Source organism: Maniola hyperantus, chromosome Z (assembly GCF_902806685.2).
Source record: "Maniola hyperantus chromosome Z, iAphHyp1.2, whole genome shotgun sequence".
NCBI lineage: Eukaryota > Metazoa > Arthropoda > Insecta > Lepidoptera > Nymphalidae > Maniola > Maniola hyperantus.
Window position 1 is genome coordinate 10,570,358 of NC_048564.1, and position 24,290 is coordinate 10,594,647.

Consider the following 24,290-nt stretch of genomic DNA (forward strand, 5'->3'; position numbering starts at 1 on the left):
TGTCGGCGGTCTAGTTGGCGGCTTCACTTATTACAAGTCGGAAAATTTGGTCGGCGGCATGTCGGCGGCTTGAGATGAGAAATTTATTTGGCAGTCAGTGATTGCCGCGTGTCGATGCCGGGCAACTAAACGCAGGCATACCCAAGCCGCCAACATGTCGGCGGGTAACACGCGCGGGCGCATGTTGCCGACATGATTCTTTTCATACAGGCCGCCGGGTTGTGTCGCCGGGCTTTGTCGGCGGCCCGGCGCGGCGGGCTCAATGTGTATTGCGCTTATTGATCAAAATCAAATCAAAAAAATTACGCAAATCGGGGCAGAAATCTCGAAGATTTCTGTGTAACATCCTACTACATAGTTATGTAGAAAAACACAACTCCTTTTTTAAAAAGTCGGTTAAAAAGTAACCTATGTTAGTCTCTGGTTAATTCTCTACTTGTCTGTGAAAGTCCCGTCAAAACAGGTTCAGCCATTCTGAAGATTAGCGCGTTCGAACAGACAGACAGACAGACAGACAGACAAAAAAATTTAAAACGTTTAATTCAGTTATGGTACAGTTCAAATAACCATATGAGCTTAAAATAAGGTACTTAGTAATTTCGATATTACAGACAGACACTTAAATTTCATTTACTAGGCATATAGATGTAACACACTGGTGGTCTAATACGTGCAACTTGAGCAATATTTGATACCTGCGTTGTTTTGCTGAGTTGATAAGTTCTATCTAGGTAAGTACCTAAGTATCATGTTACAATATTTGATACCTGCGTTGTTTCGCTGAGTTGATAAGTTCTATCTACCTAAGTATCATGTTGCAAATTTTATTGTTTGTCAGCCAAAACCAGGTGTTGATAAATCTATCTAGAAATTATGATTAAGATTATTAGCGCTGATATTTACTAGTTCGTTATAAATAAATAAAATTTTCTAAAATAGAATTTTCGCACTTATGAATGTAAGTGTGAAAATTCGTCTTCGCGAAACATAGCATTCGATTGTCATGCGATTTTGCTACTATAGGTATGTTTTTCCCTTTCTAACATGCAGGAATGAAAGTTCCCGCGAGAAATTTAAACAAGAAAGCGGGATTAAAAATTTAATAGACTATTAGAACCTAGAATATTCAACTAGTATAGTCAACTAGTAATAAAATCTTTTTGTAGTAATTTTATATATACAAATACATGTATTCTTATTGTTAACTAGGTACATAGGTAGTAGGTACTACGTCTACAACTAACCGCATACTTTGTTCAGTTAACGACAGAGGAATGTGCAGTGTTCAGACAATCCGCCAAGCGCTTACAAGCACGAAAAAACCAACATTGCAAAATTGTTTTTTTTTTTGTGGAAAAAAAAAATAGTTCTCAAACTTTGCGAGATTTTGTTTCGTTAATTTACACAAGCCTAATATAATTAATTATGAAAAGACTTTTTACGTGATTTTTCACATGCTATCTGTGAATTAGGTACCTACTTAGTCCATCTCTACAGTTGGAACGCAGGAATCAGGATCCCCTTCCTACTAAGTACCTTCACGTGAATTTTCTGTTGAAATCCTTTCGGCTTGCACGTGTTTGAGTTTTAATAATAGGGTTGAGAGTTTGGTTTTTGAAATCGCAATTAGTAGAAGCACTAACATTTTAGCTAAGTAGGTATATTTAATTATTAAGAGTCCTTCCTTGAATTTTCTGTTATAACTTAAAATCCTTACGATATGCACGTGTTTAGTGATTGGTATCTAAAATCTAAATGCGCCACGAAGAAATAATATGAAAACCAAACTTTATAAAGCTATGTGCCTAAATGATCAATGATCATCTTCATGATGATCAACGATTCATATAGGCCATAGCCTGCTAATATGTATTGGCAGACATCACACTCCTCCGAGAACATTATGGAGAATTCTCAGACATGCAGGTTTGCAGGTTAAAGCAAAACAAAGTGTAACAAAAAGAAAAGATAACGAATGCAGAATGTACTTGCAAATTTTGTCCATTGAGCAGAAATGTGCATTTTCGACAACTATTATTTTTTTATCTTCGCCGTGGTTGCAAGACGTAATCAATATGAGATATAAAAATATGGTAACCATACGGTAACAAATAAAAATTAAAGTAGGTAAGTACCATTCAAAGAAAAACCGATCTCCATCTAGGTAAAGAAAATCATCTTCACTGAAAACGGACGAACTTGTCCAGAAACCCAACAAAAACAATGTACATATTAATTACTATATTATGTACATAGGCGACTTGGTCGATGGCGACCGTCACAAATCATAATAATATTATAGTTCTTTATACACGTGTGACGTGGTAACCGGTCGACTTGGGAACACGAGTCGCCACGAGCCTAACCCGGTGTCGCCGCGGTGGCAAGCGAAGCGATCATCATAGAACGAAAGTAAGTACTTACCGCCAGCCGCCACCGCCACCGCCGCCGCCACCGCCTGTCACCGACGAGTCCGCGCTGGTTTCTTTCAGCTGGACACTGCTCGCGCTTTGCAGGTTCGGCACGTTGACTCTGCAAAATTAAACAATTGTTACACGACTGCCCAAAAAAAGAGGAGGTACCTACTAGCTAGGTATATGGTCCGCGCCAACTAAATAGTCGCTGTTGAAGTCAACCGCAAGATGCGTCGCAATTAGCGTCAGTAAGGGCGCGCGACGCGAGGGAGCTCTTTGAGATGCCAATCAGGGTCTGAAGCAGGGGATGTTCCGCACTCCAGCACATCCGTGCTGCCCCGCACCGGGTTAGCGCGGGGGCGGTGCGAGTGTGCGGGGCTTTCCCTCGCCATCCCGACCTGTCGCGTACCTACTGGACATTTGATGCAGGTATCCCTAAGGTACAGCCCTATTTTTCTTTGATTTAACGTCACCATAGCCTAATATTTGACATAATGGTCGATTCAGGATCAAACTGAGAGTTCCCTCACTTTGCCGCAGCGGAGACCAATCCTTTAATCTAATTCTAAGGGAGTCATCGACGATACTGATTGTGGCATTTTGCAGTCGCCACGTGCTTCCTGTGTTAGGCACGTGATAGGCCTAGAACACCGGGCATAGCTTCCAGTATAGTTGTAGATTGTATGGAACACTTTGCGGCATTGTTCGTCGGGACAATGCGTCGTTATAAGTTGCCGCAGGTAAATAAGCCAACCTTCCCCGAATTCGGCGAGAAAGATCGAGTAGGCACGCGGCCCGCGTCGTCGGTGGATCGCGTACTCTTTGATTTTTAGGGTTCCGTACCTCAAAAGGAAAAACGGAACCCTTATAGGATCACTTTGTTGTCTGTCTGTCTGTCTGTCAAGAAACCTACAGGGTACTTCCCGTTGACCTAGAATCATGAAATTTGGCAGGTAGGTAGATCTTATAGCTGACATTTGCGGAAAAATCTGAAAACCGTGAATTTAGGGTTAGATCACACAAAAAAAATTGTGGTCATGAACTAATAATTAGTATTTTCAACTTTCGAAGTGAGTGACTATAATATCAAGTGGGGTATCATATGAAAGGTCTTCACCTGTACATTCTAAAACAGATTTTTATTTATTTTTATGCATCATAGTTTTTGAATTATCGTGCAAAATGTCGAAAAAATACGACTGTAGTACGGAACCCTCATTGCGCGAGCCTGACTCGCACTTGGCCGGTTTTTTCGAGATAAAACTGATGTCACTTTTATATCTAAGTATACATGTAAAAAATTACGTCAATCTGTTGTTTTGTTGCGGCGTGGTTGAAGGACAAACCAGCAAACCAATAAAGCAATCATTGGCAACTGCTCTAGCAGTCCTTTTCAAGCGGAGGAGCAGTTGACAATTTAACTACAGTAGTTGTAAATTATGGATATTGTGATTGGATTAGGATTTCTTAGGAAATATTGAATAGAGGGTAATCCAAAATTCGTAAAATTCATAGATGTTATTCTAAGCGTCCGCAGTTAGTTTATCGATTTAACTAAAAAGTACGTCAGATTACGTCAAACCACAGAATATACATATAATAGTACTAATGTAGTCAAACGTTTATGAAGTCAAATGTATGTACAGTAGGTACATCTCATCTAAGTAATGTACATCGGCATTTAGAATGACATTTCGGCTTTGTGTTTGTAGAGCATTGTCTCTGTCACTCATATCTGTATGATGTTTTGTCGGTCTCAATGACAGAGACGGTGCTCTACAAATTTGCTATCTCTTTCTAAAGGTTGCTGTATATTACTTTCGGCCGCGTCCTGTACACATATTTCATACAAGCTCCCTTCTAAGCAAGCGTTTTGACGTTTGATAAAAAGCTGGGGCGCTACCGCGGTTGTTTGACAGCTACAATGTCACGAATGTCTACAATCATCTCTGATTGGTTAATGCTCGCTCACTATTAGCCACAATGCATTGTTGCAAGTAGAATCGCACAAATTCAGCCAATCAGAACAATTGAGATTGTAATAATGATTGATGCAGGTTTTAGACAATCGCCCTACTGATTCGACTGATAGTCATCATCCCTGTTGGAGGAGGGGGTAACCGCTCTAAAATCCGCTGTATACCTAACGAAGCATGCGAAGTAAAACAATAGCATCGCAAACCTGGCGACCCTAGCAGTTATAACAAGCAGTAGCCCGCATCGACAAATGACTCATCTCATTCAGTTAATCAATTTAAGTTGCACTTTATTGGGCTTAATAACCAACAAGTTCTAACCACTGCATCTATATAGGTCGCGACAGGTCGGCATGGCAATAGGGCGAGGGCGGCCCGCACATCCGCACATCCCCCTTGCTAACCCGGTGCGGGATAGCGCACGTTCCCCCCGCCTCATACCCCGATTGACATGTCGACCTGTCGCGAACTATACTTAGGTACATAAATAGGTACAACATAATATAAAAAGACTTGACGTCTGTCGACCTCCCTGGCGCAGTGGTAAGCGCTGTAGTCTAATTAGTGAAGGTCCCGGGTTCGTTTCCCGGCACGGGTTTGGAATTTTATAAGTTCTAAATTTCTGGTCTGGTCTCGTGGGGGAGGCTTCGGCCGTGCTCTAGCTTTAGTTTCAAGTTTACGTAATAGTAATAGTTATATCGGCAGCTGTGATAGTCTAGTAGTTAGGACGTCCGCCTCATTACCGTAGATCAGGGGTCCGATCCCGGGCACGCACCTCGGGGTTTTGTGCGTATGCGTTGTGCGTGTAATTAAATATTACTTGCTTTAACGGTGAAAGAAAACATTGTGAGGAAACCTGCATGCCAGAGAGTTCTCCATAATGTTCTCAAAGATGTATGAAATCTGCCAATCCGCACTTGGCCAGCATGACCAAAACCCATCTCACTCTGAGAGGAGACCCGTGTTCTGTAGTGAGCCGGTGATGGGTTGCTCATGATGATGAATTAGTTATCACCACCACATCATCTTACAAATCCAACAACTGACAATCAAAAAGTGTACAATAGTACCTACCTGCTTTAAATAATTTATTTGACTTTGACTTTGACTAACTCACATTTTCTTATTAGCAACCGAAGGCTCGACGATCAAGGGCAGTCCACAGTACGAGTAACCTGTAACAAGATGAAGTTCCAAAACTAAAACGCGACACTTCTCTTATAAACCGGTCAAGTGCGAGTCCGACTCGCAGACGAAGGGTTCCGTACCATCGTAAATGATAGTACGCGACAGGTCGAGATGGCAATCTGGGTATGAAGCGGGGGACGCTCCGCACACCCGCATGTCACCCGCGGTCCCCCGCACTGAGTTAGCGCGGGGGCTATGCGGGTGTGCGGGGCGTTCCCTCCCGGATTGCCATATCGACCTGTTGCATACCTAATATAGCTAACACTTTTATGTAGAACACTGCAAGTTAATGACGGACTATGTCATCTATTCAATTATGAGATTTATAAAATTGATTTTTAGTAAATAAATTTTTTCGTGATCACATTTTTTTTTGTGATGTTACCTACCTACCACAATCACGGTTTTCCGATTTTTCAATTACTTGTGCTATAAGACCTACTTACCTGCCAAATTTTATGATTAGGTAGGTCAACGGAAGTACTTACTTACCCCTACCCTATAGATTTTCTTGACAGACGGACAGACAGACAGCGGGCGGGTCAGGTCACGTTAAGTGTATGATGATATTGATGATGATAATAAAGCAAAAATTACCATGCAGTTTGTCAATAGCGCGATCGGCAGCGGACTGGTCCGGGAAGTCCACGAACGCGTATCCCCCGCGCTTCACGGAGATCTCAGCCACCGTCAGAGTGTGTTCAGCGAACAGCTGGCGCACGGCCTCCTCGTCGGCTTCAGTCGGCAAGTTGCCAATATACAACTTGTTCATCGCCGACACGGTCTTTAGTTGCTCGTTCATTCTGCTTCCTGAACTATTGAAAATCTGGATTTGGCTGATTTGTACGGAGCACCGAGATACGAGACCGATGGATCGGTTTTCTTTTGTCTGTGATGTGTGGTTGAAGTTTGAAGTTCAACTGAATTCAGAACGCGTCAATTTTATTTTTCTAGTTGGTTTTGACATTTTTTTTTCGGATCCATGAAAAAGGTTTTGCTGTAGGCTATGCATGAATAAGTTTTTATATATGTCCCGTAAATTGCTAATAAGCGTGGCCGCTATTTTAGTGACGTCAGCACTAGACTGAAGTTTCGAGCTGATGGTATATTTTTACTTAAATATACGTCAAATAACGTCAAAATGACGTCATTTCGATGTTAATGTGACATAGTTCCAGCGCAATAGCAATTTGCGGGACTTATACATGAAAATACTTTGTGGTCTGGACTCTGGAGGACAGTAAAAGTTAAACTATGGTTAAACTGCTCTAATAACCTTGCTTTAGATTCCTTTGTCTTTCGATTGAATACAGAACCGGCTCTCAAAACCGCTTAGATTTGGCATCGGCTGTCTCCCTTTATACACTGTAGGCTGTGGGCTGTCCCTCAGGTAGTCGATCCGAATTCCGAAATGCTTTTGTCTATTTGCGCTAAAAGGTGGTTAACCTTGGGCGGTGGCCTATATGTGCCTAATTGATAACGATACCGCCACCGAAGTTGGACAATGGGTACCTACCTAGGTATAGGTAGAGATAGATTAGACAGACTATAGGACCTATAGTATAGGTAGTAAGCAGCGGTATATTAGGTACCTACTTATGTAGTGATTTTGACTGTCTGACTGAAAACTGTGGGGTTTAATAACAACTGCCATACCCCTTCCAGGTTGGGCTGCATCCATCTTAGATTGCATCATCACTTACCACCAGGTGAGATATCAGTCATGGGCTATAACTTGTATGTGAATAAAAAATTAAAAAATACAGGGCATTTGTGCACTCATCCGTATCCGTACTCATCGGTTCGTATCCGTGATTTTTCGAAGTGGCCGTCATACAAATACATAGGTAGGTACTCATTCGATTCATATTTCTACTGATGTAAGTCCCGAAAATTGCTATTGCGCTGGAATCGTGTTTCATCGAAATAGCGTCATTTTGACGTCTGCCAAAATAAAAATATATTTACCTATACCTATTTACCATCACCTTGAAACTTCAGTCTAGTGTAAAGCCAGAGCAAAAAAAAAAACAGTCTAGTGCAGACATCACTAATCATTTTTTGTTTTTTATCTTAAAAAATAATTTAAATTATTTTTTATATTTCAATACTACTAACGCCATCTATTAAACACGCTGATAAATATCATGGTTCAAATCAGAACCATTAGGTAATTAATTAACGGCATAATTATAGTCCCATGTCTAAGAAATACGTTCGAAAATATTATTGACGCCATCTAGTAATATATAGTAGAACTGCGTTGTGTGGCGTTTGTATTTTCGAACGTAGTTCTTAGACATGGGACTAGATGGCGTTGACTTAATATTTTATATCAACGCCATCTAGTTCCATGTCTAACTAAGAACTACGTTCGAAATAACGCTATCTAGTAATATATTGTAGAACTGCTTGTAATACTGCGATGGCGTTAGTATTTTCGATGTAGTTCTTAGACATGGGATTATTTAAGATTGACTTAAAATTTTATGTCAACGCCATCTAGTCCCATGTCAAAGAACTACGTTAGAAAATACTATTAACGCCATCTAGTAATATATTGTAGAACTGCGTTGTATGGCGTTGGTATTTTCGAACGTAGTTCTTAAACATGGGACTAGATGGCGTTGACTTAATAGTTTATGTCAACGCCATCTAGTCCCATGTCAAAGAACTACGTTCGAAAATACTATTAACGCCTTCTAGTAATATATTGTAGAACTGCGTTGTATGGTGTTAGTTTTCGAACGTAGTTCTTTAGACATGGGACAAGATGGCGTTGACTTAATTAAATTTTATTTTTATTACAAAGGAAATTATTTTCATTATTAATTGTTGTTACAGCGGCAACAGCAGCACATTCTGTGAAAATTTCAATTTTTCAAAATTCTAGAGAATTGAAATCTACCTATTACGGTACGGTTCACGAGATACAGCCCGCGGCCTGACTGACAGACAGACAGACGGACGGACGGGCGGAGGCTTAGTAATAGATAGGTTCGCACCCTTCGGCACATTCAGGTGTAAGTATGGAAAAATAGAATATAATATATCACAATTTTATTTGTTACAACATTATTATTCCAAATTCGACTACCTATTTAACTTTTAGTTTTATTTATTTGATACATTTTATTTTAGTATATTACATAATATACTTAGCCCGTTATTTGTATATGGTCAAGTTTTGACTGAGAATTACCTATAGGTACCTAAAATTTAAGACTTAGATTAGAAAACCTACTTATTAGCCCTTTGCTTACTATCATCAGTACTTCATACCTGAATAGCCTTTTTAATAAAAAAGGGTAGCTTGATGATGTCGCAGTTAGAACATAATGTCTGGAAATATGAACGAGTCCACAATATAATCTTCTGTAAGTCCTGGGTTAAAATACGAAAAATAAGAAGAATGGTGATGAATGTTAAAAAAAAACCGGCCAAGTTCGAGTCAGGCTCGAGCAACGAGGGTTCCGTACTACAGTCGTATTTTTTCTACATTTTACACGATAATTATTGCATAAAAATAAATAAAAATATGTTTTAGAATGCACAGGTGAAGCCCTTTCATATGATGCCCCAATTGATATAGTTATCTTACTTCGAAAATTGAAAATACTAATTTTTAGTTCATAACCACAATTTAATTTTTTTTGTGTGATGTAACTACAAATTTTTTAACTACAGGTTTTCAGATTTTGCCCCGAATGTGTGCTATAAGATCTATCTACCTGCCAAATTTCATGATTCTAGGTCAACGGGAAGTAACCTGTAGGTTTCTTGACAGACCGACAGACCGACAGACCGACAGACAGAGAGACAACAAAGTGATATAAGGGTTCCGTTTTTCCTTTTGAGGTACGGAACCCTAAAAATATGAATTATGACTTAGTAATTATTAAATAGAGGGCCTTCCAAAATCGTGAAATCCACGAAGTTTGCTGACCATTTCAAATTTGTATGACGTCACGACTATTTATCTCATACAAGCCCCCATACTAAGCGAGCGTTTTGACGTTTGATAAAAAGTAGTGGCTAGTAGGATCATCACTATTGGGCAGGGTAAAGGGCATCGCGGCGAGAGCTTCGCCTTCCCCGCGATTTCGTCAGGTGCGTCCTTTCCGTCTGTTGCTAGCCTCAGAGGCCACACAGGCGCTTGCAGCTGCGATCGGCTCCTGCTCAGCCAAATTACAGATCAAATCCATTTCAAAGCTTGTACTCGTAACGTCTCTCTTATCTGATCTCCGAGTTGGCATTCCATTTGTGCTAGAAACATCCTCCGGGCTGGTCGCGCTGGTCCCCGGCTCAAGTACGGCGGTAGTTTTTAATTTTGTTGAACACCCCGATCTGGGATTAGCAAAATTGCTCGCTGAACTTGTGGATGGCATCGGCTCGGCAGTGATGCTCGGGGATGGTTCGGTCACCATTCTCGAAGGTAAACTCGACCCGGGCATTGAATTTATACTCGCAAGTAAGTCCGGCTCTGTCATACTAGAGTTTGGGTCGGGTACGTTTCGTATATTCGAACTCAGATCTGGTTCTGGTGTAGCACGAAATCGCTCTCTTGGTTGTATGCCTTTATTCGAGCGTAGATCAAATTCCACATTTACAGAATCTGGCTCTCGCGGCGTACTTATGCTTGAGCTGGAGCCTCGAGCGATTGTTTTCGAGTTCAGCTCTAGCTTAGCATTCGAGCTCGAGCTCGAGTCCGCCTCTTCGTTCACGCTCACGCTTGGCTGTGGCTTGGCTTTCCTGGCCGTAATGTCCGCACCTGTGACACTAGCCGCTTCCGCAGGCTTTTCCCTCGACTCGATACCAGCATGTATATACTCCAGTTTTGAATGGATCCGGAAATGCAGGCGTGCTTCGAGCAAATAGCCGGAGTATTTTTTTCTGGAAATAAACCAAATAAGTGTCAATAAATTATTCAATATGTACAGTAGTAGTTTTTTTTTATTTCCTCCACAAGTTAGCCCTATAAGGGCAGTTTCATTTAAGACCATACCTCCGGTCGGTTTCGAACGCTAAATCGCCTGGCGGCACGGCTTTGCCGGTAGGGTGGAAACTCCCACCAGACCAGATCAAACATTAGAAAATATAAATTCCGCCCCTGCCGGGAATCGAACCCAGGATCTCCCTCTTGTAAGACCACAGCGCTCACCACTGCGCCATGCAGGTCGTCACATTTCGTTAAATTGACTCTGGCCTGGTCTGGTGGGAGGCATCGTCCATCCGAGCGATTTAGCGTACTGATACGATGCTTTATAGAAAACGATAAGGCGTACGGGTTTATAAAACCACCATATCCCTTCCAAGTCAGCCCGTTTCCATCGTAGACTGCATCATAACTTACCACCACGTGAGATCGCAGTCAAGGGTTAACTGGTCATCGAATCCATACTAATATTATAAATGCGAAAGTGTGCCTGTCTGTCGGTCTGCTAGCTTCTCACGGCTCAACCGTTCAACCGATTTTGACAAAATTTGGTACAGAGATAGCTTGCATCCTGGGGAGGACATTAGACATAGGCTACTTTTTATCCCGGAAAATTGAAGAGTTCCCACAGGATTTTTATAAAACTAAGTCGCGGGCATCATCTAGTAAAAAATAATTACCTGGCCTCTTGTAATAACTCTACAGCACGGGATGGATCCCCAAATTGGTAATAGCAAGATGCTATTTCCACCGTCGCATAGGGAACTAGGAATGTATTCTCCTTTATGTTCTCTTTTATTCTGAAACAAGAAACATGGAAACTCGTTTTAAACACTAGCTTAGCGCGCATACACAGATACATTCAGCGGAGGAACTTTTTGTTTTATAAATAACTAGCTGCCCCGGCGTACCTACTTCGTACCGCCTAACAGTAGATTCTTTTTCAGGCAATTTTTTAAAAATTTTCTCTCCGTAAGAACCATCCCCGTACTTCAAGGAATATTATGAAAATATTATGAAAAAAGAATTAGCGCAATCGGTTCGGCTTTTCTCGAGATTTGTGATCAGCAACACATTCAGCGGTTCATTTTTATATAATATAGAAAAGACTAGCTTATGCTCACGATTTTGTCCGTGTGGACTACACAAACTTCAATCGCCTATTTCACCCCCTCAGGAGTTGAATTTTCAAAAATACTTTCTTAGCGGATGCCTACGTCATAATAGCTATCTGCTTGCCAAATTTCAGCCTGATCCGTCCAGTAGTTTGAGCTTTGCATTGATAGATCAGTCAGTCAGTCAGTTACCTTTTCCTTATTTAGATAATGAATAGCATAAGTGTGAGAGTGACCAGGGCCCTCTTTCCCTTTCTCTTTCTTAGGGTACGCGCACTATGGGCACGTACCCAAGGCCCACGATCGATAGGGGCCCACTAGTCCCTGCCAGATCACCAAACTATAACCGACCGACCGATATTTTATTACCGAAAATCTAGAACGTGACTTATCTACATTCTTTGCCTATTCTAAGAAAATAGTACCTACTCTGTGAAGATCACAGGGGCCCCATTATTCTAATGTGCCCAGGGCCTCCAATAGGTTAAAGATTAGCGTCTTGTAATGCAGGGCAAGGTGGAGGGTACCAGAGGGCGAGGAAGGTCGCCAATGCGATAGACCGACCGAACTACTCTGCGGTGGGCGGTGCCTTGCACGAGTGTACGTACCAGACTATCAGCCAGCAGAGACAAGTGACGAATGCTCCAAAGTGGTCACTTCGTGATGACCACGACCACTCTGCCACGAGCGCTACGACGAACAAGAAGTGGTAGCTGCATCAAGACAATATTAGTTAGGTTAGAGCCTCAATAGCTCAACCGGTAAAGGAGCGGACTGAAAACCGAAAGGTCGATGGTTCAAACCCGGCCCGTTGCACTATTGTCGTACCTACTCCTAGCAGAAGCCTGACGCTTAGTTGGAGAGGAAAGGGGAATATTAGTCATTTAACATGGCTAATATTCTTAAAAAAAATATATATATATACTTACGCCATCACAGCTTCGAGATGTTGGAGGGCTAGACGTGGAAGTGCCATCGCGGCGAGTAGGCTCCCCCACAAAAACTCCGCGAGCGCCAGATCGTCACTGTCGTATTCCACAGTTTCTGTTGTGTCCTGGGCTAATGCTTTACACTTTTTCTTGTCCAGCGAGTTTTTAATTTTAGCTCCAGTTCTTTCTATGATCTGAAATCAATTGAATATAACTTTCATGGAGTCCTGGCTCCTAAACTAGATGCCAGTCCTTTCCCAAACATAATATAGTTATTTACTAGATACAAATGAAAGGTTATGTATGATAACCAGATCCATCACTACCCATATTATAAATGCGAAAGTGTGTTTGTTTGTTAATTTATTGGTTTGTTGGTTTGTCCTTTAATCACGTCGCGATGGAGCGCGTAATTTTTTGCATGCGTATATTTTAACAGATTTCTTTTTTAATGAATTTAAATAACTTAAATACCAGAACGAGTTTCCAACTCATATAAAAACTCGGACCGAATTCGTATATTGCGTATGCACCTAATCCGATCTCTGATCCAAATCCAAGCTCCAAACTTTCAAGGTAATGCGAAAGCGTACAAACAGTAACAACTACGGCTACTTGGGTCCGAATATTTCTTCCGAATTGCAGACTCGGATGATGGAGAGAAATCGGATAACGGATCCAGTCCGTAAACTACCATACAAATAGTTCTACGACTACTTCGGAACGCATTTTCACGGATTCGGATTGGATGCAGTGCTTGACCGCTCTAAAAGAATAGGCATAAATACCGGTTTACCTTTAGGATCGCATCAGAATGATTCTGTTCGGCCGCCAGTGAGGGGAAGATGTTCCATAAGTACAACCACTCGATACCAGGAAGCACTAAGTAGCCGCGCTTGGACCATCGCTCACAGCGGCGCAACACGAACTTCTCCATTGGTAGAGAGCGACCGAGGAGCCGTTGTCTATAGCACGAGGCATTCCTGCAAAATAAAATAAATAGAGACTCAATAGCTCAACCGGTAAAGGAGTGGACTGAAAACCGAAAGGCCGACGGTTCAAACCCCGCCCGTTGCACTATTGTCGTACCTACTCCTAGCACGAGCCTGACGCTTAGTTGGAGAGGAAAGGGAAATATTAGTCATTTAACATGGCATGGCAACATTTTTCTTCACAAAAAAAATGTATTCATCATGATCGACTCATCGCTGGCTCACTGCAGAGCCTATAAGAATGAGGAGGGGTTTGGTCACAAACCTTCGAGAACATTATGGGGAACTCTCCGGCATGCAGGTTTCCTCACAAGTTTTCCTTCACCGTTAAAGCAAGTGATATTTAATTATTTAAAACGCACACGTAGGAACCGACCAGGGATATGCTCTTTGATTAAACTGCCACACTCCCTCCAGGTAAGTCAGGTTAGAAAAACGCCTGCTATAAAACACATCCAATGAATTGTCATCAAGAGATTAGTGCACAATCCCAAGGCGCTGCGCTGGAACAGGTATTTTTTTCGACATTTTGCACGATAAATCAAAAGCTGTTATGCATAAAAATCTGTTTTAGAGCACAGGTAAAGCCCTTTCACATGATACCTCACTTGGTATAGTGTCTTACTTTAAAAATTGAAAATACTAATTATTTGTTCATGAACACAATTTTTTTTTTGTTGATGTAACCACAAATTCACGGTTTTCAGATTTTCCCCTTGTGTCTGCTATAAGACTTACCTACATGGCAACGGGTTGCGAAGCTGAAGTGGCAAAGGCCAGGGCACATAGTTCGGAAAACCGAATGACGTTGGGGTCCCAAGGTGACCTCGCGCCGGAAGACGCAGTGTTGGAAGATCCCCCACTAGGTGGACGGACGACATCAGACGAGTCGCTGGGAGCCGCTGGATTCAGGCGGCGCAAGACCGTGGTGTGTGGAAGTCCCTACAAGAGACCTATGTCCAGCAGTGGACGTCTATTGATTGATGATGATGATGACATGCCAAATTTCATGATTCTAGGTCAACCGAAAGTACCCTGTAGTACCCTGTACTTGACAGACAGACAGACAACAAAGTGACCCTATAAGGGTTCCCTTTTTTTGAGGTACGGAACCCTAAAACTGAATAGTGTGAGATACAAACTTACATGAGCAAGTGGTCGATGCACTTGCGTTCCTCAGGAGACCGCGGTCCGTTCTCGACCAACATGGCAGCCTGAGCGTACATGTAGATAGTTCGAGACCACTTGCTGTCGCGTTCCAGGAACGCTGCGTACTCGGCTGCGTCTGTCCACTGTCTCAGCATCCTGTAAAGTCAAAGTGAAAATATTTCCTTCAAAATAGTCAACCATTGAATGCCCTTTTACGAGTAAATCCATACTAATATTATAAATGCGAAAGTGTGTCGCCGTCTGTCTGTCTGTCTCACGGCCCATCCGTTCAACCGATTTTGACGAAATTTGGCACAGCGATAGCTTGCATCTCAGGGAAGGACATAGGCTACTTTTTATCCCAGAAAATCAAAGAGTTCCCTCGGGATTTTTAAAAATCGAAGTCCACCCGGACGAAGGCGCTGGCATCATCTTGTAAATTATTGTTAGTAAATTAATCCGTCCGTGGACTCCGTAATAGATAGAAATATGTATAGGCATTTCTATTGCATTATAATTTATGTCTGTCATTTTTACATTTTTGAGGTAATAGAAATACACATTCTGTGAAAATGTCAACTCTCCACATTCACGAGACACAGTCCGCTGACTGACACACGAACGAACAGCGGAGGCCTAGTAAATAGGGTCCCGTTGGCATCCTTCGAACCCTGACAATAATAAAAGTAAAATATTTTATGTCAACGCCATCTAGTTTGATGACTGAGAACTACATTATCATTATATTACTATCGCCATCTAGCAATACATCTTACATATTATGTTGTTAATTCTACTGGTCGAACGCATTTGGTGTAGATACGAACCATAAAGTTGTGAGGTAGTTCGAAGCAAAGCACATAGCTGGCGCTTCTACAAATTTATTAATGAAATTTTAGATATTCGTTGTTACACGTGACGCGGCAATAGAAATACACATTCTGTGAAAATTTCAGCTCTTTACCTATTAGATTTCACGAGAAATGGCCCGCTGACTGACAGACGGATGGATGGACAGCGGAGGCTTAGTAATCGTAAAACTGTGGTCATAACTCATAGTACCGTTGACACACTTCGGGTACGGAACCCTAAAAACTGAAACTCACGCAAATGCCCAGACGAGCTCCCAGTATGCAAGATGTTTCATTTGTGGCCATAAGTCTTTCATCCTACAAGTCTTCTGATATGTTTGTATGGAATCCAGAACCTTGCCCTGTAATAATTCCGTTCGCGCTTTGAACATCAGGAACCATACACTGTCAGGGTATTTCTGCAAAGATAAAGCATAAATAAATTACCAACACGAAGGCGTAGACGAACGGTTCACAATCTTCCTCTGAATATAAAGAAGTTTCATGGTATACCCCACTTGGTATATCGTTATCTCACTTTGAAAATTAAAAATATTAATTATTTGTTTATGAACACATTTTTTTGTGATGTGTTTTTTATTTATTTTTTGATTATTCAGATACAAGTTAGCCCTTGACTGCAATCTCACGGTGGTAATGCATGTAAAAGGAGTGGATACCTAATACGTTAACAGATGACCGAAGTGAGTGGAGGACGAGGACATGAATTGTTGTGCCGACCCCACATAACGTGGGATAAGTTGAGGAAGAAGAAGAAGACATGCAGCCTGATTAATTTTGAAAAAGTAAATCTAGACTTATCCGATAGGTACTGAGAAGTAATTATTGTAAAATAAAGAACTGTTTAGAACTTAATTGAATGATGTGTGCCATCCGCCGATAATCGTGACAGTAATAATATTTTATGTCAACGCCATCTATTTTCATGTCTAAGAACCATGTTACAAAATACGGAGCGCCATCTAGCAATATATCGTAGAACTGCGTTGTAAGCTGTGTTAGGTATAGATACGAACCATAGTGTTGCGAGGTAATTCAAAGTAAAGAATGTAGCTGGCGCTTCTACAAAATCTATATAAATAAAAATCAACGTTTGTACGTTTGTGCTCGATGCGTTGCTAAACCATTGGTCAGATTGTGATGAAACTTTGGTATGGTATTCTGAAGACGCCCGTGAAGGTTTCTATTGTAATATATTTTTTGAATAGTTACTGATATCTTTTGTAATTCAACATTTTTAATCCTAAGTACTTAAACTATTAATAAACTTAAATCTAAAAAAACAACATAAAATTAAAACTAAAATAAATTAAATTAAATCTTAAACCTCATCGAGACCACCGCAGCGAGGCATTGTACCCAAGATGCTGGCAGCATTACCTACCCCATTGGATGGCCAAACTAATTCTTTGACCAAGGTAGCTGCCAGCTCTCGAGTCCCCGGTTGACTCGATAACTCTTTTCGCAATTTCCTCAAAAAGAGCTCGAGCCCCCGGGCCCCACGGCCCCAAGGTCTCCACACCAAAACGCACGAATACGAAGCTCCCATCGAGGTTTTCATATTTGCGCCTCTTGGCCATAGTTACTTACTTTGAGAGATTTAGAAATGATTTTGTCAGCGGCATTGAAGTCAGGCGGGATAGCAGCGAAGTGGCCAATAATGAGGTGGTACACCAGCAGCGTGAGCTCGCACAGCACCGACCGTAGGCCGGCCGATTGAGCTGCCTTCAACAGTTCCTCTTTTCCTTTTTCCTGCAAATTGTCATCAGTAATGTTAATTACTACCCATGTATATGATGACTATTATAGATGACTATTACACTAGCGGCACGCTATGATGGCCGGTTTGACACATTACAATAGTGATGTGGAATGTCAATTTATTCTCGAACAAAAAACAATTAAGTTTTGTTTTTGTACCTGATTAAATAGGTTTAATAAAACAAAAATGTATATGTTTATTTAATTTATTTGAACGAACTGAATATTTGAACGAAAATGAATATACATACTTTATATGCACACAAGAAACATATGAATACAAAAGATACCGAAAAAGGTGCCACAAAAGGCCATAATTAATCAGATTCGTCCATACTACTATTTTCACTGTCGTCACTGCTATCATCACATACATTAATAATTATATGTTCGTTTTCTATAATATTATCTATTTTCACATCTCTTTCATAATCTTCCCTTATTAATTTAACAGTTCTATTCACAACCTTTTCCCAGTCTCCTTTAGTCACATGTTCACAAGCTTCTTCTAATAATTTTAGCATTTTTTTTGTGGTAAATGGGGGTTCTGTATTGTGTCTTGCAGCATATCCCTTAATTTGAGCCCACACCAACTCAATCGCATTATACTCACAATGGTAAGGCGGTAACCGTATAACTCTGTGCCCATGTTCTAATGCTATTTCGTCAATGACGTATCGGATCTTGGTTGGTTTGTTTTCTTTTAAAAGACGTACTAATTCCGCTTTTAACATATTCATGTTTGCATCTACGCCATTTTTACGAAGCCATGCGACGATATCAGCTTTCTTTTGAGATTGGGCAGGTGGCTTGTCAATTTGCATCGAGTGGTATGGGGCGTTGTCCATAATTATAATAGATGGTTCAGGGAGGATACACAACATTGAGGTAAACCATTCAGTAAACTTTTCTCCATTCATGTCTTCATGATAGTCTCCAGTGGTTTTTGACGCAAAAGCCATGAGAGAACCTTCGACAAACCCGTTGATGGTTCCGGCGTGACAAATTATAAGTCGCGATCCTTTTCCTACAGGAACTTTGGAAGTAGATGCTGCTGTGTCATCGTTCCAAGAACGGCCTACAGTATGGTTAGCATTAAGCCATGTTTCATCCAAGAACACAACATTTTGCCAATTTTTGATTTCTTTCACTTGCCGTAAAAAAGTATACCTTGCCATCGCTATATCAAATCTTTCCATCAATATTTTGCGTTTGTTACATTTTTTGTATCGAAATCCAATGGTCTTCAAAATCTTCGTTAAAGAACTTTCCCCACCGAAGAATAATCCAGCTTCCTTCAGTGAATGCACCAACTTTTTTCTTGTTGGATACTCCTTCTGTAAATAGTAGCCGTAAACATGTCTTCGGATAGCATCGGCATCAAAGCTATCGATGCCTACGACTGGTTTTGCTCGTTTTCTCTTTTTTGGTGTGTGAAGTTTATTTTCTTCTGTGCCAGTCTCGCCATATTTTTTTTTAGTTATCCGTCTAACAGTTCGTTGTCCAATATTAAGCGCATCAGCTACGCGTTCAACCACTGACGTTATAGGTAAAATTGGCCCTCCATTTTGAGCTTCACGATCGAAATAGTTACGAAGGCGTATTAGGAACTCACGTGTCTGACTATTTAGAACAGTTCTCTGCGTACGTTCGGTCATATCGACGAAATCCACAACAAAGGGCTTGAACAGAGTCCAAATTAACGAGCAAGGGTCAACAGTAATGCAGTATCAATATTTGAAATCCAAAGCCAGGTCAAAACTATATCACAATCGCATTGCACTGACAGTTTATACTTTTCGAAGCAACGTCAATTCGAAACTGCTTTGTTTTGCATTGAGCATTGACGCGAGTTTGCCGGAGGTAGTAGTTGTGCTAGCCAGCGATCCTATGTGACGATCGTATTAGATTCCATTTTTAAAAATTTATTGATATTTTTTTGCGATTTCAGAGGTTTGTCCACATAGTGAAAATTGTTCATATTCACAAGTACATTCACCCCTTAAATGGTGCAAACTGATTTTTCTACACTTGTATACATTTAAGAAATCAATTTAATAAATAAATTTTGAGTCCTAAACCTAAAACTACATTCGATAAAATTTATGAATCTCTGCACATCACTATCGTCAATAAAGTAATACAATTATTTCCTTCAAAGTCGTTATCAATTAATACGGAACTTCATGAGCGGACAAACGTCAAACCGGCCATCATAGCGTGCCGCTATTATAGTGCTAGAAATTTATAGTATACCCATGGCCATACTATAAATGGCAGACAAGTTGTGATAGATAGGCTAGTGGTTAAGACGTCCGCCTCCTAGTCGGAGGTCGGGGGTTCGATCCCGGGCATGCACCCCTAACTTTTCGGAGTTATGTGCATATTAAGTAATTATATACCACTTGCTTTAACCGTGAAGGAAAACATCGTGAGGAAACCTGCATGCCTGTGAGTTCTCCATAATGTTCTCAAAGGTGTGTGAAATCTGCCAATCTGTGGTAGACTATGTCCAAAACCCTTCTTCGGTCACGTTTTGTCGGTCTCAACGACAGAGACAACGAAATGAAATGAAAATGAAATTAAAATCTTTTTTATTCGTATAAACTTTTACAAGTACTTACGAATAGTCGGATGCATCTACCACTGGTTCGGAATGCCTTTCCTGCCGAGAAGAACCAGTAAGAAACTCGGCGGTTGCTCTTTTCAAATATTTGATATAGGTACAAGATTATGCCATGTATAAAATAGTATTTGCAGTCTTGTGCGTTGCTGGAACGAGCTGCAGGTCAAATCCACGCTCTACGAAATCTCTTTCTAAAGGTCGATGTATAATTCCTGCCGAGTACTAAGTGACTAGGTACGTCAACTCGTCAGTTCCCAGAAACGTGGTCGTGCGAAACACCTCAGCAAATTTTACCTCACAAGCCTTTTAGGGTTCCGTAGTAAACAAGGATCCCTTACAGTTTCGCCATGTCCGTCCGTCTGTCTGTCTGTCCGTCCGTCCGTCCTCGGTTAATCTCAGAGACTATTAGTGCTAGAAATCTGTAATTTGGCATGGGTATAAATATTAATCACGCCGACAAAGTGGTGAAATAAAATTTTGGTAAATATTTTTATTTTATTTAGGGTAGCTCCCCTACATGTAAAATGGGGATGAACTTTTTTTTCTCGTCTACCCCATAGTGTGGGGTATCATTTTTCGATTTCTAGATCCGTTTGTAAAATATGATGTTTTAAAGTGCAAATTTTTATTAGAGTCAAGTGTTCCTCCCTTTATCAGACAAATGGTAGTATATATGAACGTGAAAAAATTCACAGCAGTAGTATATATAATCAATTTTAAAGGAAAACTATCATGGCTAAGTAGGGTTCACAGGTTAAGGAGTTACATCTGTTTTTCGAGGATTGTGACTACGGAACCCTACACTGCGCGTGGCCCGCCACGCACTTGGCCGGTTTTTTAGGTAAAGGAAAGTGCAGATATTCGATTCTCCGTACCTTATCGGCAGAAAAGCCTACGAACTCCAGCAAGGTAACGATCCGCGGCGGCAGCATGGCGATCATCACGTTGAACGTCGCGAGTCCGAGTCGAACTCCGCTCTCGAAATGCGCCCGCGACGATTCATCTTCCCAAGCTTTCCTTTCCAATATCTTCGCACACATTCTAAATAAATTAATACTTTTATTAATCACTAGCTTATGCTCGCGACTTCGTCCGCGTGGACTACACAAATTTCAAACCCCTATTTCACCCCCTTATGGGTTGAATTTTCAAAAATCTTTTCTTAGCGGATGCCTACGTCAAAATAGCTATCAGCATACCGAATTTCAGCCCGATCCGTCCAGTAGTTTGAGCTGTACGTTGATAGATCAGTTAGTCAGTCAGTCAGTCAGTCACCTTTTCCTTTTATATATTTAGATAAGATTAGTGTAAATTGCAAAATTTCGCGATTCTAACTTCAAAACTTACAGTTTCATACCAACTTCAAACCCCTATTTTACCCCGACAGGGGTTGAATTAAAAAAAATCCTTTCTTAGCGGACCTACGTTATAATAGCTATCTGCATGCCGAATTTCAGCGTGATCCGTCCAGTAGTTTGAGCTGTACGTTGATAGATCAGTCAGTCAGTCACCTTTTCCTTTTATAAATATAGATTACTTTTTTTAGGGTTCCATACCTCAAAAGGGAAAACGGAACCCTTATAGGATCACTTTGTTGCCTGTCTGTCTGTCTGTCGGTCTATCAAGAAACCTACAGGGTACTTCCCGTTGACCTAGAATCATGAAATTTGGCAGGTAGGTAGGTATTATAGCAGACATTAGGGAAAAAATCTGATAACCGTGAATTTGTGGATACATCACAAGAAAAAATTAAAATGTGTTCATGAACATGTATTGCTATTTTCGACTTTCCGTGGCGTTTCGACTTCCGATCATTCCGTGTTTGGTTTTCGTCGAAAACAACCGTGTCTTAATCGCAATACGCGCATCGCAGCGTAATCTGCTGACGCCGCGTCTCGGCCGCCGACGCCGACGGTCGACCGCGTTCGACACAATGACCTAGTTTTGCGTTTTGTCGTGTCAGAATAAATTGTAAAATAATAAACCGCAGCTATACTACTTATATACTGCAACTATGGGTACAGAAATAAAATTAATAACTGAAACAGAGCATATGCTTTTTAAAGCATTCTCTGAGAAAAAGGTAGAAAGCTTCAGCTCATTATTACAACTATGGAGAAGCAAATATTGGAGCTACAGAATAAAATAAAATTTCTGTCGAAACAAAACCCAATGGATACGAGCCAGAATAATACCACCAAGGAAACTTCACCGCAACCATCGGAATATCAAACGGATGAAGAAGAATTAGCCAGAGAGACAGAATGGATTAGAGCTAAAAGCAGGAAGAAAAGAAAATTGAACACCTCCCCCGAGCAGTCCACATCCACCAATCAGCATGATGATTCCTCGACCAGTCTTAGTAGGGAAAGGAAAAAGAAAATTCCACCAGCCCCGCCAATAATAGTAGATGACGTTACAAACTATCAGTCATTCTATGACTTATTAACAGAAGGTCTTTCTGGAGATTCTTTTCGAATTAAAATGTTAAATGGCAACAATGTTAAAATAAATGCTTACAATGAAGATACATATCGGTCAATCACTAAAACATTGACTGCAGGGAAATTCCTGTGGCACTCTTTTGAAAACAAGCAAGATAGGCCCATTAAAGTCATGGCCAAAAAGCTGCATTTTACCTGTAAGCCAGATAGAATAATCGAAGACCTTCAGAATAAAGGGTTTAAGGTTGAAAATGCCGTCAATAAGCTAAGGTGGAAAAACAAGGAACCACTAAACATGTTTCTGCTAAGTTTCAAAAATGGAGAAGACATCGACAAAATTTATGGAATCACCTCGATTCTTGGATGCAAAGTGGAAATACATCCACTGAGATCATCGACGCTCATACCACAGTGTAAAAAATGTCAAACGTATGGGCACACCCAGAAGTATTGCTCCAGAGAGCCAAGATGTGTCAAATGCACTGGAAAACATCTAAGTGTTGAATGCAAAAAACCAGCTGAGCAGAAACCTAAATGTGTACACTGTGGGGAAGCTCATCCAGCTAACCATAGAGGCTGCATAGTAGCCAAGGAAATGCAATCCATCAGGAACAGGAAATACAAAAAACCATCTTCTCAAAACACTCAAGCAACAAGTGATATTACAAAACAAACTCCAGTTGCTAAGAATGTGCGACTTCCCGAAATTAACAAAGAAAATCCTAGTAAAAAGGTAACATATGCACAAGTAGCCTCAAACAAAATGTCTAACAGTAATAACACGAGCGTCTCGTTTAGTTTATTTAAGGTAGGAACCTTAAATAAACTAAACGAGATCTTGAAATTTATGTCATCATTCGATGATCGCCTGCGAAAACTTGAAAATGGCACTAACAAAGCCCCTTTTAAAACCAAATAATGGAAAAAGAACAAAAAATATTGGCATGGAATTCTAATGGACTATTCCAACATCAACATGAGCTACAAGTAGTCCTAGATACTGAAAATATCGACATATGTTTGATCTCCGAAACACATTTCACAAAAGAATCCTACATCAAATTTAATGGATATAAAGTATATCACGCCCTACATCCTAATAATTCAGCCAGAGGAGGTAGTGCTGTTATAATAAAAGAGAGTATTTATCACTACGAAGAAAGTAAATATGAAGAGTTTGAAATCCAAGCAGTGGCAGTAAATATTAAAACAGAACGATACCCAATTACAATTGTAGCCATATACTGCCCACCAAGGCATTCTCTAAAAAAATATGAATACTTAAGTTTCTTGAAACAATATGGACACAGATTTATAATTGGTGGAGATTTTAACGCCAAAAATATTTTCTGGGGCTCTAGACTAACAACAACAAAAGGTAAAGAATTGCTGAGTGCGATCAAAGACTTGGGATGCGACGTGATCAGTACAGGTATGCCGACCTATTGGCCTACTGATCCTCAAAAAACCCCAGATCTGGTAGACTTTTTTATATCTAAGAACATCTCACCAAGGTACCTAAATATTGAAGGAAAATACGACATGAATTCGGACCATTCACCAATATTGTTAATATTGAATAAACATAACATTGCATTCAAAGAAACCAAGATAACTCTAGTGAATAACAATACAGACTGGGAAAGCTTTAAACTAGAGTTAGACAGTACTATAAACCTAAAGGTCCCCTTAAAATGCCAAGACCAGCTCAATATGGAAGTAGCTAAATTTATAACAGACATACAAAAATCAGCCTGGAATAATACGCCATCGATAAAAAAATGGAGTAAGGGTACCACCTATCCTAAGGAAATTATACACCTCATTAGAACAAAGAGAAAGCAGAGAAAAAAATGGCATGCTTCGAGATCACCACAAGACAAAAGAA

The 24,290-nt window shown here is 40.6% G+C and overlaps 2 protein-coding genes across 4 annotated transcripts in view; both read right to left on the reverse strand.

Annotated features, from left to right (window-relative positions):
• Window positions 1–2,420: 2,420 nt before the first annotated feature.
• Window positions 2,421–6,498, reverse strand: LOC117995626 (insulin-like growth factor 2 mRNA-binding protein 2). Its single transcript, XM_034983614.1, has 3 exons — window positions 6,176–6,498; window positions 5,508–5,565; window positions 2,421–2,532 (listed from the first exon to the last, which is right to left on the reverse strand). Exons 1-3 carry the CDS (start codon window positions 6,378–6,380, stop codon window positions 2,421–2,423), a joined length of 375 nt encoding a protein of 124 aa, XP_034839505.1. The 5' UTR covers window positions 6,381–6,498.
• Window positions 6,499–8,623: 2,125 nt separating this feature from the next.
• LOC117995748 (tetratricopeptide repeat protein 39B-like) overlaps window positions 8,624–24,290 on the reverse strand; it is a 28,395-nt gene continuing 12,728 nt past the window's right edge. For all 3 annotated transcript variants that reach the window (XM_069508549.1, XM_034983739.2, XM_069508550.1), the window contains 8 exons: window positions 20,834–20,999; window positions 17,162–17,323; window positions 15,806–15,969; window positions 14,697–14,855; window positions 13,355–13,541; window positions 12,559–12,752; window positions 11,195–11,314; window positions 8,624–10,471 (listed from right to left, as the gene is read on the reverse strand). In XM_069508549.1, coding sequence (XP_069364650.1) covers window positions 9,685–10,471; window positions 11,195–11,314; window positions 12,559–12,752; window positions 13,355–13,541; window positions 14,697–14,855; window positions 15,806–15,969; window positions 17,162–17,323; window positions 20,834–20,999 — 1,939 coding nt within the window. In that variant the 3' untranslated portion in view covers window positions 8,624–9,684. The remainder of the gene's footprint in view (window positions 10,472–11,194; window positions 11,315–12,558; window positions 12,753–13,354; window positions 13,542–14,696; window positions 14,856–15,805; window positions 15,970–17,161; window positions 17,324–20,833; window positions 21,000–24,290) is intronic.